This window comes from Xenopus tropicalis, chromosome 9, assembly GCF_000004195.4.
Source record: "Xenopus tropicalis strain Nigerian chromosome 9, UCB_Xtro_10.0, whole genome shotgun sequence".
Classification (NCBI taxonomy): domain Eukaryota; kingdom Metazoa; phylum Chordata; class Amphibia; order Anura; family Pipidae; genus Xenopus; species Xenopus tropicalis.
The window spans coordinates 62130163-62147179 of NC_030685.2; the positions used below are offsets into that span (position 1 = coordinate 62130163).

At 39.7% G+C, this 17017-nt stretch overlaps 1 protein-coding gene across 1 annotated transcript in view; it reads right to left on the reverse strand.

The window, feature by feature from the left end:
- dnajc10 (DnaJ heat shock protein family (Hsp40) member C10) overlaps positions 1-7455 on the reverse strand; it is a 29469-nt gene extending 22014 nt beyond the window's left edge. The window contains exons 1-2 of the mRNA XM_004917913.4: positions 7284-7455; positions 255-571 (exon numbers count right to left, since the gene is read on the reverse strand). Of these exons, the coding sequence (XP_004917970.1) occupies positions 255-458 (204 nt within the window). The 5' untranslated portion in view covers positions 459-571; positions 7284-7455. The remainder of the gene's footprint in view (positions 1-254; positions 572-7283) is intronic.
- Positions 7456-17017: the final 9562 nt, after the last annotated feature.

The window sequence follows — 17017 nt, forward strand, 5'->3', positions numbered from 1 at the left end:
AGAAAAACAAAAGCCTTACGCGTTTCATACCAATAGGGTACTTAATCATAGGCCTATGATTAAGTACCCTATTGGTACGAAACGCATAAGGCTTTTGTTTTTCTTTTTTATATATGGATTCAAATAAAAATTTATACACTTTTAACTTCAAACATGACTGTTGCTGTTTGACACTGAAATGTGTTGGGAATCGGAGTGCCTGCTCATTTTTCCAATAAATAAAATAAACCATATGAATAAAAAGTACATATTACCTGATTTTTATCAGGATGTAGTTTTAGAGCCAACTTCTTAAACGCCTGTCTTATCTCTCTGTTGGTTGCTCCTCTTGACACACCCAGTAAATCATAGTAGTCTTTATCACAGTAGACAAGTGCAGCCAGAGATATCAGGATCAAGTACAAAATTGTCCTTTTTAATACGCAACTGCTGGTTGTGGTGTTGAGTGAGCGTTCCATTGTTTATTCAAGTAGATCCCAGGAAATTCAAACACAAAATGTCTAGAGGATGTTAGCAGTTAGATAACGTGTATTGTGTCTGTTGGTAGCATTGATTTTCCTCATGCAGCCATCTGTTAATTGAATGGAAAAAATTATTATAAGAGTGAATCAAGTTCTACATTCCAACAAGCCATACAACATCTTGTATCAGTAAATCACACAGGGAAAAAAAGACTGGCCCTAATTTAGGTGGCAAGTGATCTTGCCTAAGCTGGCCACTCAATCACGTAAACCAAATTATTTCACACAGGGGCTCCGTGAAAATCCATCAGAAAAGAACAGTATCCAAAACTTTATGGCTTGAAATATCCCTTAAGAGCAGAACTACACAAAACTGAGATTTTGTGGGATGCTGCATATACTGATGCTCTATTCTGTAATGTACACACTGATCTGATAAAAATTGCTGAATTCTTATTTTCATGCTTCTGACGTTTGGTAACTGTTGATCAGTTATCTTAGGCTTGAGGAAGAAGCGCAATAGAAGAATAACCACAAAGCCGCAGAGTTATCATAATGGAAATCAAGTGTATATATGCACATTACTAGGCCTCTCGCTTTGTATCTTCCAGTGGCCCTACTAATTCTATGATGCCAGATAGCTAATGGACTCTGATAAATTGCAAATATGTCCTGTTTTGCTCCGCTGAAAAATTCACAAACCTGCTGAAAAATGTGTAAAACGGCAAAAAAAATTCACGAAATGCGGCTACCGTGTTTTTTTATGTTTTTTTTCCTCACTCAATGGATTCTTGTTGAAACAAATTTTTGTTTCAGTTGCAAAAAATTTGCCAGTGCCGAAATGCAGAATTTCACTGCAAATCCATGCCTGACTGACATGACTACTGAAAATACTATCCATAATAAATTGGGTTTTCCTTGTCCTATAATCCCCAGTGAGGTGAAAATACATGTTCCTTTGAACCCACACACAACTGCCTTGCACAACATGATTTGCTACAGTACAGGTATGGGATCCCTTATCCGGAAACCCGTTATCCAGAAAGCTCCGAATTACGGAAAGCCCATCTCCCATAGACTCCATTTCAATCAAATAATTCAAAATTTTAAAACTGATTTCCTTTTTCTCTGTAATAATAAAGCAGTACCTTGTACTTGATCCCAACTAAGATATAAATAATCCTTATTGGATGCAAAACAATCCTATATTGTTTAATTAATGGTTTATTGATTGTTTAGTAGACTTAAGGTATGGAGATCCAAATTATGGAAAGACCCCTTATCCGGAATACCCTTGGTCCCGAACATTCTGGATAATGGGTCCTATACCTGTACTGGTAAATTGCGCACAAGTTGAAACGCATGCTATTCTACAAGCACCTACCATTTGCACTGATATTCTAAGAAAAATATTGCACTGTGGGGAAAAAAGCATCATGATTTGCATGCATTTTTGTGCTTTTGTTCTATGTATAAACACAAGAAGCAATAAATAATAACTGGTACCAATAGCTATGCAGTATGCACTAAGCTCTGACTTCACCCTGCCACCCTGGGTTTTTAAGTAGTGGGTTTTCCAGACTCATTCCTACTCCCCTTATCCAACTCCCACTTATCTAATGGTTCCTCTCCTATTTTCCTGTGGAGTAGGAACAAAGTACCAACTTGCACCCTGGAGTGGAACACTGTTAATGCTGCACATCACGTTTTATCAGACATTTAAACTCCACACGATACTGTATTTGTTTTTATAATATAAACCACGTGACCATGGAGAAATGCAGTAATGGTAAATAAATAATGTATTAAGCTATGCTTGCTAAAATGCAAAAATTAAAACATGTCATGCATTGGGAGCTACAGTATGGGCATTCAAGGGGTAAAATGAAGGGTACGGTATTTTAAAATAAGTTGCATTCAGTGGAATTTCTGTTCTCTACACAACTAATACAGAGAATATTTCCAAGAAGTTACACAGATTTCCACCCAGATAATAAAAACAGGTTGGACAAACATTCTTTGCAGAGAACAAGTCCAGATGCAGACTACTAAGCAGGTCAAGCGACACTGCCAATAACGCTCCTTTTAGTCAAACTAGTCTACAACAATGGCGATAAGTCTTTGTAGGTTTATGACATTAACTGACTATACAGGGCTTTGATGTTGAGGACACATAATATCTGTATGGTCTTGGTTGGAAAGAAAATGGCTTCCTTTCTGAAATACCTCCAGTGCATATCTCCCTTGTAACTAAAATGCTAATTTTTGCAGGGTCAGTTTTTCTTAGACAAACAACTACTGTAATTGCTCCAGTAAGGTTTTTCTTGCAATGCCAACAATAATGCTCAGAGTAGGAGTGTCAAACTAGGATCTTGGGGGCTGTAAGTTTCAACTTTGCAACCTCTAACCACTTTACCGCTGACTCCAGCCCCAAGTGTTTTTCTGTTATAGGAGGATTTTGTATTCTACGAGTCATATTACCCGTTTAACCTAAATCTGATACTTATTTTATAATAGATCTACAATGTATAAATGTGCATACAATTATTTAAAATGATAACTGTGTGCGCATTAAGCTGTTTTATATATTTCTATACACTCTAGTATGAATGCAGCTAAATAAAGCAGCCCTCATTGGATCTGGCCCCTCTCATTTGAGCTTGACATAATTGGTTTAGAGCAGTGGCCCTAACCAGTAGCTCGTGAGCAACTTGTTGCTTACCAACCCCTTGGATGTTGCCCTCAGTGCCCCCAAACCAGGTACAGGTATGGGATCCATTATCTGGAAAACCCATTATCCAGCAAGCTCCAAATTACAGAGCTGTTGTCTCCCATTGACTCCATTATAAGCAAATAATTCTAATTTTCAAAATGAATTTCCTTTTTCTCTGTAATAAAAAAAACAGTAGCTTGTACTTGATCTCAACTAAGATTTAAAGAATCCTTACTGGAGGCAAAACATATTGGGTTTTTTAATGTTTAAATGATTTCTTAGTAACCTTAAGGTATGAAGATCCAAATTACAGAAAGGTCTCTTATCTGGATCTCTTATTCTGGATAATAAAAAGCGAAAAGCTATTTTGCATTTAATTTTATAGTAGGCAAAGAATAGATGCCCAACAAGCAGCATGGTGGTCAAATTCAGCCCTTTAGCCAAAGCCTTGTCTGCACAAATGTGGGTATATTGTATTATCTGGTACTGGATTATACACAAATACAAAGTACAATGTGTGAAACTTTTATCAATCAGGCTTTGTAAGAAGTCTGACATTTGTCATAAAGGCCATCACTAAAGTATACAACTGGACATCAAACATGTTATCTGTGTCAGGCCAATGTTCCATGCAGAGACTAGTCGCCTGTGATTGATATCTGCTACCGCGGGCGACGAATCTCTCCTAAATACCTTTCCAATGGCAGAAAAGGGAATCGCTGGTGAAAAGGCCTACACATCACTTTGGTTTTCCGAAGTTGCCTGCAAGAGGAAACTTTGCAACGACTTCACCAGCATTTCCCTTTGTTGCCAGTGGAAAGGGATTTCAGAGACATTAGTCGCATGTGGTAGGAGAGATTTATCACTGGCAATTAAATCTCTACGTGAGACGTTAACCTTAGCTTGCCATGCATGCTTTAGCAAGGTTGCCAGTATGCAAGTGGCCTAATCAGGCAGACCCAGTTGTAATTATATTATATTATGGGCCTACAGCAGTAGTTCTCAACCTTTCTTTTTTTAAATTCTTTATTTTGATTTTCCAAGTAAAATGGGGAGGGGAGTGGGGTACAGAAGGAAAAGGAGGGGGAAGGGAGTGAATAGCAGTCTTACACATACATGTTTAGCAATAATATTGAGGCATTGTCTGTCAGCAAGTCATAACTGTCTAATACTTATACATAATCATGTATTCACCTAATCCTAGTCAAGCATTATAACCAACTTATCAGTAGATTCTGTAATACATTTTTACTGTTACTGTAGTACCTTAATGATCTTTTAGGGCTGGGTGATTTTTATGTGGGTAGGCTAGCAGCCTTCTGGTATGCATGCCCTTATTGGCCCAGTTTCTGTAAGTAGTTTGTCCAGGGTGTCCATATGTTTTTATAGTATTGGCTTTTGTGTTGTATTAAAAAGGAGATCTAGTTCTCAACCTTTCTAATGCTGTGACCCTTTAATACAGTTCCTCATGTTGTGGTGACCCCCAACCATAAAATTATTCCTAAGACCATTGGAAATATGTGTTTTCTGATGGTCTCAGCCGACCCCTGTGAAAGGTTGAGAACCACTGGCCTAAAGGAACCTGTTGGACAAGGGTCTCATAAATAGGCAAATGCAATCCCCACCAGATGTGATTTGCAAACTTGCCCGATACATTTGCATACAATTTTCATTTAAATTTCATTCAGGCAGGCAATTGGAAGGGCCCCATACAAGGACAAGGGCAGAGTTTGACGTGTATATCAAACCATAGTGACATGGCTAAGAATTGTCAAGAGTCCGACAAAGGTATGTAACAGAGGGTTGGGGGTAAATTTGGGATGGATAGATAGATGATAGATGCGCAGTGTTGAGGAATATTACCCAACTCAATACTATACATATTATACAGAATTGAAAAGTACAATACTGAAAGCACTAATAACATACAAATCCACTGGCAAAAACAATAAAGTTGATTTTTTTTTTTTTAAATAAAACCAATTTTTCAAAAATGTATATGTTCATACATCTGTATCATGTATTGAATAAAACGTGCAGATTGAAAGGTTTTAACACTTTTAGTGAAACGTCAGCGTTGGGACAAACTATTCTATCAAACCGGTGGACCATAAAATTTGTTTAGTAGGACGTCACACATGCCAACTAAATCCTATATGAGTTGGCCAAACAAGTTGATGGCCAAATCACACTCCTCGGATCACTGCACCTGAAGGCTAGTAAGTTAGCAAGACAAGGGTGGTCATTTGCATTTCTTCTGTTGACTGATGACTTCACTACCCCCATAGTGTGTTGAAATGGGGATACAATAGCCAACAGGATTTTCCAATGTTTGATGGAAACACTCCAGATTTCGTTTAAACCGTTTCAAGTCATGACCCACTCACAAAGCCAGCCATCCGTATTAGAGTGGAGGAAAACACTGTGTGTGTCCGGGGCATAAAAGTTCATTTAAAGCTAAAAAAAAAAAACCCTTTAAGACACTCTATAGACCCCTCATCTATTAAATCTGAGCCAGGTCAAAACAAAAACAACTTTTTAACTTTAACCTGTCTAGTTCTGAGTAAGATGGCACAATAACTATGTAAACTCAAGTGCTAATGTATCAAATAGCTGGATACTTAATGGACTGTACTAGTAGTCAGATTAAAATAGGATTTTGCAGCCTATAAAAATCCCATGACATTTACCTCCAGCACGGCAGCTTTCACAATCAGACTGGTTTAATTATAAATATTCCACATATATCATAATGTTGTCTTTAGCAAATCTGCACCAGTGCTAGTAAATATTGGTAGATAATGGCCAGTGCACCACTGGGAGAAAAAAGAGCAAGCAAAATGCTGAGCCACAATGTACACAAAACAGTGTCGCTTATCTGCATTATATGTTTGCATAAGGGATGCACTTCCTAAAACCAAAAGCAAAGCCAAGTCTTGAACTCACCAAGACTTTTAATAGTAAGTAATAGAACAGAATAAAAGCTGCAGGTGTATTTACAAGATAAAATACATTTAGACAGGTGACAGTGTTCCTAAATTAACCCTTTCATAGTTACATAGGGTTGAAAAAAGACCATTGTCCATCAAGTTCAACCCATCCGAGTAAACCCAGCACACAACCTATACTAACCAATCTATACACTCACTTACATAAACTATATATATACAACCAGTAATACTAACTGTAGATATTACAGGGGCTGCTTTCTGTAGCAGCCCCTCATCTGTATCTATTTGATAAAAGCTAAAAGTACCCCAAACCTATTATCTCTATTTGCATCCAGTATATAAGAGTACAGGAATGTTTTTTCATGAACTAGAAGTATCAATTTCTCTGTAAACTGTAACTCAACTGGAACACAATGGTAAAGGCCTTGCAAAAGCAGGGGACCGCAGAAATCATCCACATCACCCCCCTCAACCCATCGAGCTCTGAGACCTATATGTTTGTGGGCAAGATAGATGCCCGGACTGGCAAGCAGAGGGACGGCTTTATATTGCCAGGGACAGTCACTATTAGTGGGCTGGTGGGGGGCTGTTTGGGCATCTGTGTACTTGAAATGCCAGTCCAGGTCTGGTCAAGACTCATTGTAATGCGACACACTGTATACAGAGGACTGGGGGGAAAAAAGCTACGCTGAAAGGACATTCCTTGGCAATGCAGGATGCCTGGGGCCCCTTTTGCCCCACCATAAACCAGGACCTGTATAGAAGACATCAGCTAAGAGAGCAGGATCAAAGGAATTGGGGAGAGGATTGGGGGGAGGATACAGTACTGTACAGCTGAGCTCCTCACTAACAAAGTTTCACCCATAGCTATATAGGGAAAGACAGAGACTAAGTAAAGAGATTATATCTGTGAATGTATGTGCTATATTGATACCGACTGGGAGCAAGCCAATGTTGTGAGACTTGCAGCCCAAATAAACTCCATGTTAAAGGCAAGATGATAGCACTCAGTAACACAAGCCAGCAGCCCTGTAACTTTATCCCCCAGAGGATGAGGCTCCTACAGGGAGAGGCGGCGGCAGCAGCACAGCGATTCCGAGCAGCGCACTGAGGAATTAAGCAGCGACTGTACAAAGCGCAGATAAGAAGAGCTCTTACCTACAAACACTCACAAACCGGCAACCCAGCGTGGGACAAACCGGAAGAGCCCTGAACACCTCTGGATGACGAGCAGCGATCAGACACACGCCCTCTCCTGTATCTACATGCCGGGCTCAGCAAAGCTCTCTGGGAGACTGGGCGGGGCGATCTGTCTTGGCGCTTCGGGATTGGCTGCTGATGACTTTCACTGACGAACTCGCATAAACATTCCGAGGCTGATTGTAGTCCTGACTGTATATGTTTCCAAGCCCTCCCTTTCTCTGGAGGTTTCCTAAGGGCCAGTTTGCCCCAGTGAGTTGAGCCTGACGTGGCTCAGCAGGATGTGCCAATGGGAAGGATCCGGGAGGTGGGGAAGGCAAATAGTCGCACAGGCAGCTGGCGCTTTGGCGGTGCTGCTGCAGGTCTCTGGGCGAGAGAACCAATACAGTAGGGAATATGTACATCCCAGCGGGGCTATAAGCAGAAATGTTATACATTCCGCCTGAGGAGTCCGCCCGCCTAAGGCTAGAGGAGAGAGGGGCTCCTGGGAGATGGATCTGCACCCCTAGATTTATATCATTCGGAACAGCGATCCCTTTTCGGGATTCAGATTGATAACTTTTAATAATGTGCCATAAGTACTAGCAGTTACAGAGGCCAAGCAAGCTCATCTTGGTGCCCAACTATGGGAATAATAAATACACTGGTTAGTAAATAGGGTTCAGCCCTGTGGCTGGAACAAATCATGCTTGATGCCAATGTTATTAACAGGGGAAAAAGGTAAAAATATACAAAGGGCAGCATTTTTTCCAGAAAAGGTGGAATCCATATAAGTAAGTGCCCTGCCCCTGGGGCTCTCAGCACTGACAAATCTACCCCCCCAGAACACTGGCCTTAGGTTTGACCCAACAGAATACCCAAATGATTGGCCAGAGGGGCCAATGCTGATCCCAAGGCTCCCCCCTCTGTCTGCTGATGCCCTGTCCAGCTGCTGGCATGGGTCACTGGCTGGTAACATTTTCAGTGTGGGCAGACCAATTGCAATCTGACTGGCTGGTCTGTTGAATCTGAGACCCCAGATTACATAAAATGCTATTAAGGTAAGTGGTATAGGAGCAAAACCAACAGAGCATCCCAACCAGATCTGGACATGTATGGGCAGCTTCAAGGGAACCTATAACCATGAAATTGTTTCCCCCACCAGAGGTGCAGGCTAATAGAAACCAGAATCCGGTTAGGGAAAACAGCCTCCTTCCAGCGCTAGGCCATCCACACTGGGAGCTTTCGTGTGGGGGGCCATGTTATTTAGCATACATGCACATAATGAGCGAGACTCCCCATTGCTCATGCGCATGCGTGTGATGTAGAAGCGCAGGATTAAACTCACCCATCTATGTCACACACATGCGCGAGTAGTGGCACTAGCTTGTTCTGCGTGTGCTGCCCTGTAGGGGGCTGTTTTTAAAAAAAGAACTATTGGTTCCCCCAACTGGAGTGTGGGCTCTTTTAGCCCGCACCTCTGGTGGGGGAAGCAATTTCAGAGTGATAGGTGCCCTTTCAACTGGTGGAAAAGGTGAACTTAGACAGTGGCTTAGTGCCCACTAAGAGCTGGCAGTAGGGTTGCCACCTAGCAGGTATTTTACTGGTATGATTATTATAAATGAGGCTTGATGTTATTAACAGGGAGGAAGGTTGAAAATACAGAGAGGCTGGTCATTTTTCAGAAAAGGTGGCAACCCTAGCTAACAGAGTGGGTGGTTTTTGGGTTGCTTGTGTACTCAGGGTGGGGCCACAGGACATGCCATCAACAGGGTGGAGGTAGCCTGAAACATTCTTTTTTGTTGTTGGAGCCATGAAGTGATGCTGCTTTACTTAAAGGGATTCTACCATGATGTACTTATTATTTCTAATTACATAGCAAATAATTTCCAATTTAAAATGTTATTCTTGAACCTACAAATGTATTTTTTGTAGCTGTAATATTGGAGTGTAGGCGCCATCTCAGGGCATTGTGCCTTGAGGAGTCTGAAGAGCCCAACAGGTGTTTTCCTGGTGTCCCGCCAGCCCAGTCCAACCCTTCATGTGGCACCTATGTCAGATTGCAGCAGGATAAATCAGGCATCATGAGTGCTTAGAGTTGTAGTTTAGCAACCTATGGAGGGGCTATGGGTTGATCATTCCTGCTATATGCCTGTGCTACATTAGTACATGCAAGTCACTCAGGTTTCTCTGGTTAGTCTTGCCATCTAGTGGATATTCTAGGCATTAAATATATTACTCTTGGCCTCTGTACATCAACCTAGTCATAGACAGACTATGTTGCTTAGATTAAAGGGGTTCCTTTTTGAATGAACTTTTTGTATGACGTATGATCTGCAGTTGGTCTTCATTTTCTATTTGTGTTTTTTTTTTAATTATTTAGCTTTTTGTTCAGCAGCTTTCTAGTTTGGAATTTCAGTAGCTATCTGGTTGCTAGGTTCCAAATTACTTTAGCAACCAGGCAGTGATTTAAATGAGAGAATACGAGTAGGAGAGGGCCTAAATAGAAGAACAAGCAATAAAAATGGCAAACACAATAAAAATGTAGCCTAGCAGAGCTATAGTTTATGGGGTGCCAGGGTCAGTGACCCCCATTTGGAAGCTTTAAAGAGTCAGAAGAAGAAGCAAAATAAAGAACTATAAAAAATTAAAACTTGCTACAAATCGCCCATTCTATGACATACTAAAAGTTAACTTGAAGGTGAACAACCGTTAAAGGTCCTAAACTACAAGAAGACATTGGGGGCCGAGTTAGCCAACAACAGAGGGAAAAGAGCCTAAAAGTGACATAGAGATTCAGAGACATGACCTGCAAGCTAAATAAAGCATCACAGAAGTTCCCTAACCAACATGGGGTCAAAACATTATGCTAAAAGCCACCACATCAAGTTACAGCGTACTTTTCCGCACATTGAGGGACTGACAAACAATCCACTTCGGGCGCCATCTTGGATCAACTCCCTGATATAGAACAAAGTGATGCGATGCAGACAACAGAGCTCTAGCAAACCGCAGCGGAGGAGCTCAAAACCATGATCCAAGATTTGAAACAAACTTTACAAGGAGACATAAGGCAACTTTCTGCAGTCATACAATCTGAGCTGCAAGAACTGGGGGAACACACAGAGCATATTGAAACCAAAATGACTGATTTTGCAGTGGCCCACAACTAACTTGCAGACCCAAGCAAAAATGGAAAAAAAAAAAAAAAAAAAAGCAATTATAACGTTTACATAACAAATTTGCTGACCTAGAGGACAGGACATGATGCAACAATTTGAAACTGTGAGGAATATCAGGATCTGTGCAAGCGTCAGACCTTGAAAACAACCTTGCAGAACTGCTACAGGCAATGATACCTAATGTACCACCTAGTGAACTGACTATAGATAGGATCCATAGGGTCCCCAAACAGAGGACAGCCCTAGAATCTGCCAGGGGCAAAGCTTTATTTTTTCCGCACAAAAAAAAAAAAAAAACTACTACAGGCAGCCCGTCAAAGAATGAATTGGCCCCCAAAATTCAAAGACCTACAAATGGCTACCCATTTAAATTTATAGTATGAAAAAAGGCACACTGATTCCCATTTTCTCTCCGGAGGATGCTAAGAAGGCAATACATCCACAGAACTCCCCAGACCACTCAGGAAAACTTCACCAGTGAAAATAAAAAAAGACTGGCAAATGGTCTGAAGTCAGAGGCATATGCATATTGGCATTCACAATCAGATCAAAACCTAACTACAACATATTAGTCTCTCAACACACATGGCCAGGTTTGACTAACTTGGAGTTTAATACCCGATTTGGGTCTGACAGATATGTAATCTTTCCTTCCCCATACACAATGTGGTGTAGCGCATGGAACAATTGAATTGAATTTACTGTTCCATTAGCAATTATGTAAAAGTTTTCCAACTTGTTTACTATAATGTTTCTTACTGTTCATGGCAATTGAAAAACTATGTTCATTACAATGAATCTCTCTCATAACAACTATATGCAGACCCTACTGGTCAGAAAATGGTATTTCAAAGAATTTCTGAACCATACCATAGGCAAAGCAAACAGCTGTCATCTGCTGTGGTAAAATTTTACTCCTTAAATGCTTGGGGATTAAATTCCCTCATGAAAAAAAATCTAGCATTAAATGAAGCATAAAAAGCCAAAGGGAGTATCTATATTGATTAATGAAAACATTCCCTTTCAAATGCAACCCTATGGGCAGATATCCTATGTTAGTATGCATGTTAGAGAACCAATTGTATATACTAATCAATCTGTATGCTCACAGCACAAATCAAATACAGTTTATATCCAGAACTCTAGCTCGATAAATGTACCATAAATATAAAAGTTGTGTTGTGAAGGGAGATGTAACAGCATTTTAACCCACTTATAGACAGTCAGAGAAGGTCAAAGCAACTTATAGATAAGACTTAGCTTATACTTGCACGGAAAGTTTGTGAAAAATTAAATAAATATGCTCTAATTGATGTATGGAGAGCACAGGATTCTAATGACAGAGATTACACTTATTATTCCCCATGGCACTCCAACCACATTAGAACTGATGTTATATTAGCAGACCCACAAACAACAGCCATATTTTTGCCTGTTTATACTGTATATACTGTCATTCCTATGTACAAAGTACCGTTTTTTTATTTGGTATGTATTACTTCCTATACTGACCACTAGATGTCAGACCAGAGCTTTACTTTTTGGGGTTGTTCTATCTTTTTTGTGCCTCTAGTCAGAAAGCTAATGGATGAATTGCTGTAATACACAGGAATGTATTTCAGTGGGACTTATTCTAGTAAAATGTAAGTGTTTTTTTTTCAATGTGAGTTTTTCGAGTCTATTGAAAGTTGGTAAACTTCATTAAAAATAACGATTAGAATGTGATTGCACTGTTTTTTTTCCCAGCATTTGAGTTTTAAAGTTTTAAGTTTTGAATAAATAAGCACAAATTTGTATTGGGTGAGTTTTCAAGTTGTATTCCATAAAAAAATATAAATGTACAGATTTAATATTTCATAAATATGCCTTCAAGGGAGCTAGATGCCAACAGGAATCCATTTTGAGTATTTGAATATAATCCATTTAATTATTTGCCTTTTTTATTTTACTCTTTCCAACTTTCAAATGGGGATCACTGACCCAGCAGCCAAAAAACTATTGCTCTGTGAGGCTACAACTTTATTGTTACTTTTTTATTACTTATTTTTCTATTCAGGTCCCCTCCACTTTATATACCAGTCTCTTATTCAAACTGCTACCTGGTTGCTAAGGTAATTTGAACCCTAGCAACCAGATAACTGCTGAAATTCCAAACAGGATAGTTGCTAAACAACACAAATAATAAAAAATAAAGAGCAGTTGAAAATTGTCTTAGAATATCACTCTCTACATTCATACTAAATGGTAACTCAAAGGTGAACAACCCCTTTAAAGTCATTCGACAGGAGATATACAGTATGTTACATACCTCCCAGCTGGGACAGTTTGCCTTGGCCATACTTCTCATTTGCTCTGTGTCAGTTTGGGCCTCATAAGGCCCACCAGAGAACTTGACGTCCAAGGCCTACTCTCACAGCAGTTAGATGCATGTAGTGATAAATGTGATAGGTATTATATAGATCTGGGCTAGAAATAAAAAGGTTAATGGGAATTATCATGGAGTATGACCACAAGAGCCAGTCCAACCCTGTATCTGCTCATTTTTCAGCTTTTAAAGATTGTAAATCAGGACTCATCTGACTATATATTGGCTGTCTTATGTTAAGAAGTAGATTTTCAATAAATGTAGGATTTGGGGATTTTGAGAAAGCGCCAGTGATGATTATTGTCAGTATATTCCAACACATTCAGGGAATGAGCAGAAAGAAAGGTTTTATTATCACTCAACCGGCACAGAATGATAAAATGGTTCTCTCTTTTTAATTATACGTTACCAGGATGAAACTCTAATTTTATGTGCCTCAAGAATAGTTATTCCTTAACGAAAGCTTGTCTGCGGTGTGGCGAGTTGATTTCAGGTGATGAATTCAATAAGCTTGTTGCTATGTAATTTAGTACATCAGTTCTAAAGCTCAGTCTTCATGCCAGCGCTGCATGAATTGTCAAGATAAAAAGCAATAAAACAAGGCAGATAATATTGGCAGAAGGTGGCCTATATTATTTACAATTCACTCCGACTCAGTTTGTATTGATGCTTGGAAAAAAATATAGCCTTGAACAGAACATGGCACACGCAAGTTGCATGTAATGAACATAACTTTGTCTTTTATTTTGTTGTGAACAAATAGTGTGGCCTTTCCAAACATTTGTGGCCCTTAACTGTGTCACTATACAGTCCTTAAAGGAGAACTAAAACCTAACTAAAGATGCAGGCTAGAATTGCTGCACATTATGTTTTGGGCTTCTGTACCAGCCCAAGGCACCCGCAGCCCTTTAGCAGGGAAAATCCGAGCCCCCAAATATTCCCCCACTAGCTTCTTACCTTCTTTTCTGCTGATTCCCTCCACATGCTCTGTGCTGCTGTCACTTACCTGAGCTTAGGGACCCACTCACAATATATTGCATATATTGGATATAAATGTCACAATATAAGGCTGATTAGTAATTAACACAGAAGTGTCCAGCATGTCCAGTATGGTCACCTCCTGTGACAACTTTAAAGGACTGATTATTACTACTACAGAGATGTTGATCCTTTAGTTGGTTCAATAAGTTCATTATATAAAATAAGTCATATCTAGCCTTATTCATTTTTAGGGTTTAGTTCTCCTTTAAGCACATTCACAACGTAAGGCAAGGTTTCATGGGTAGTCCCCTATGGCAGCTACCCATTATTTGCTATTTCCCTTTCTGTCTCTGTATGGTGCCACACAATTGCCATGTTACTTCTCCTAGGACACCTCAGGTGCTAGTCTTACAAGTTTGTAGTCCCTAACTTTGACTTAATCACAGCGTCATTTATTTTCACTAACCTCTTTGTTGAGGCCAGAGTTGCCTTTAACGTCTGTGGTGAGCTATTAGAGAACCAACCTGCCCCCTGTTTAGCCTTAAGGACATGCTGATATTAATAAATACTATTTTTATATGCTATAAAACCAGCTGCAAAACAGTTCTTCTCTCTACATCATTTAAAATCCTGGCAGGGGAGGAGGGACTAAAACATTGAAATTATAAATTGACTATTTTATCTGATAATTGGTTCTCAGTTTTGCTGTGCTTCTTGCGGGACAGTAACTTAGTGATCGGCATCTAAGCTGTATGTTTCACAGGAAGGCTAACCCTACATATATTTATATGAAAACCAATCCAGATCTTCCTGTTCCTTAAATCCTATGTTGAAAGGGCTGTTTAACATTGTACAAGTCTCCAGAGTAAATTATACCATATGCATACACATTTCCCAGTCAGTGGTCAGCATCAGCAATGACATGTCTCTTGACAAGCTCCTTTTATATTACTCAACAGCCATTTTATTCACGTCTTTATGTATCACATTTACATCTCAGAGTATTTAATGATCCTGGAAAAACCTTTGTTTTAGTGAGCCACCTGCTTGTCATTGAGTCATTTCCCTCTCACTGTATACTTCAATTTAACATGAAAATCCCTGTTTGCTACATTTTGTAAGGATTTGTCAAGTTAATTGTGATCTGTTCTCAAAATGGAATTTGATATTCCTCTTACAGGGCACTTCCTGTACTTCTCTGCCCAAAGAAGTACATATAAAATTCACTAACTAACATAAATCACAAAAGCATTATAGTTTATATACTAGTATTTTCTTATTATCTGTTTTGTACACTAGTGCCATAATGTGTAAGTGTGTGTTTACAATCACACTGAGCTGTTTCTACCATAAAAAGAAAGATGGGCATCTCTGCCAGCATGCCTGCACCCATGGAGAGCACATATAACTTTAGCAGCTTTTATTGCATTAGCAAACCTGACCTTTCCATGGGTCACTGGGCTCTCCTGCCTTGGGTGGCAGAATGCCCCATATGCTACTGGCAAAGCTTAAAAGGAACATTAGGAACTAACCAAGTAGTATCTGTAATGTGAACACAAAAAGCACATTATTTTATAGGCTGCACTAGGCTGCTGTATCAGGTGTTTCTGCACAAAATGTATAGATACCTAGATCCGTTTGTTAAGCTGTTTAGTTGATGGAACTTTGGCTAGCAGACACTGTATGTTGGCTACACTTGCCTGAGAGCTCCTTGCAGTTGATACATGCCAGTTAAGGTCTAGTTATATTTCTTGCTAGGACTGAACCATTGCAGACAAGCAACTTACCTTTATCACCAGCCATATAAAGCAATGGTGCTAGCTGCAGCACAAATCTATTTTTATTGAACCCCCTTGTCCCTATCCCTTTGGTTTGCCTTCTCTTCTGCGTTTGTGCCTATATTCCAACCCTGTTTCTTACAGGCTGCACTCTATCTCTGATCCTAAGCCAATATTATTTCAAACATAGTCACATTTCTTTCTTCAGTTCATTCCCAAGTCATACGAGGACTACCCAAAAGGTATACAGTATGAGCTCACTATGCTGATATCATTACCCCCCCCCCTTTTGTTTGAGTTTAAAAAAAGACATCAGTATATAAAGTGCAATCTTTCTAAATCCTGTATGCAGAAATACCTGACCTCTAGTCAGGGTTGAACTGGAGCATAGGAGCCCATTCGGGCTACAACCTCAGGGCCATCCTCCCAGCATCCACCCCACCCCCTTCCCTTTTACCTCCTTGGGAGTGGACTTGGGCACAGAAGCAGGGAAGTGGGGGAGACGGTAGTGGCCCAAGCAGGGGAGCTGGGGTTGCCCAGGCAGGGGAGTGGGCTTGGGTCAACAGAGCAAGGACCCATGATGTCTTGGGCCCACTGGGTTTTTTCCCAATGTCTCACTGGCCAAGCCCAACCCTGCTCCTAGTTTATCCAGAGGAAGGAAAAATACCCCGTTAAAGTTGTCTCCAGTTTAGTGAAGCTAAGTAATTGCCTCAGCAATTCTTCAGAATTAAGGAAAAACAAATGTAAAACCTTTTTTATACAAAGTTACTGATTTTAGTTACAGATAAACTTACATATACACATATTGCCCTTCAAAATAATAAGTGCTCCTTTTTCCACATAAAAATAGTTCAGCCTCATCTGCTCTCTATCAGAAATTACAAAAAAGATGAAAGTTTTATTCATGCTACTTAGGAAACCCTCCTTCTGCTAACATATGGTCCTGCATGGCTGACTGCAAATGGAAAATGAAAATGAGAAATTATACTTTAAGCCGTTTAGTTCCAAGTGGAAACTTTTTAGATTCTGGTGAAGAGCCCAGAATATTTATATGTAGAAATTGAAAGGCTGTTTGCATTATACAAAAGAATTTGGTTTTCGCATATTATGTATATTTGTATATATAGTAAATCTGCAGAACCAGCAACAACAAGGGGCATATTTATTATAATGTGTCACCAGCGTCACTGGGGATGTTGCTCATAGCAACCAATCAGATCTTCTGCTAGTGGCACCGCTATAATAAATATGTCCGCAAGTGTCTTAAATAATGTAAATAAATAATAAAATAAAGATGAAGGCAGACTGATAGGGAAGTTTGAAGAAAAGATTCCTTTTAATTAGGTTTTTTATGTTTTGTGTCAGTTTGTTCCCTTTTGGGCAATATATGATAACAGCTGAGGTCCA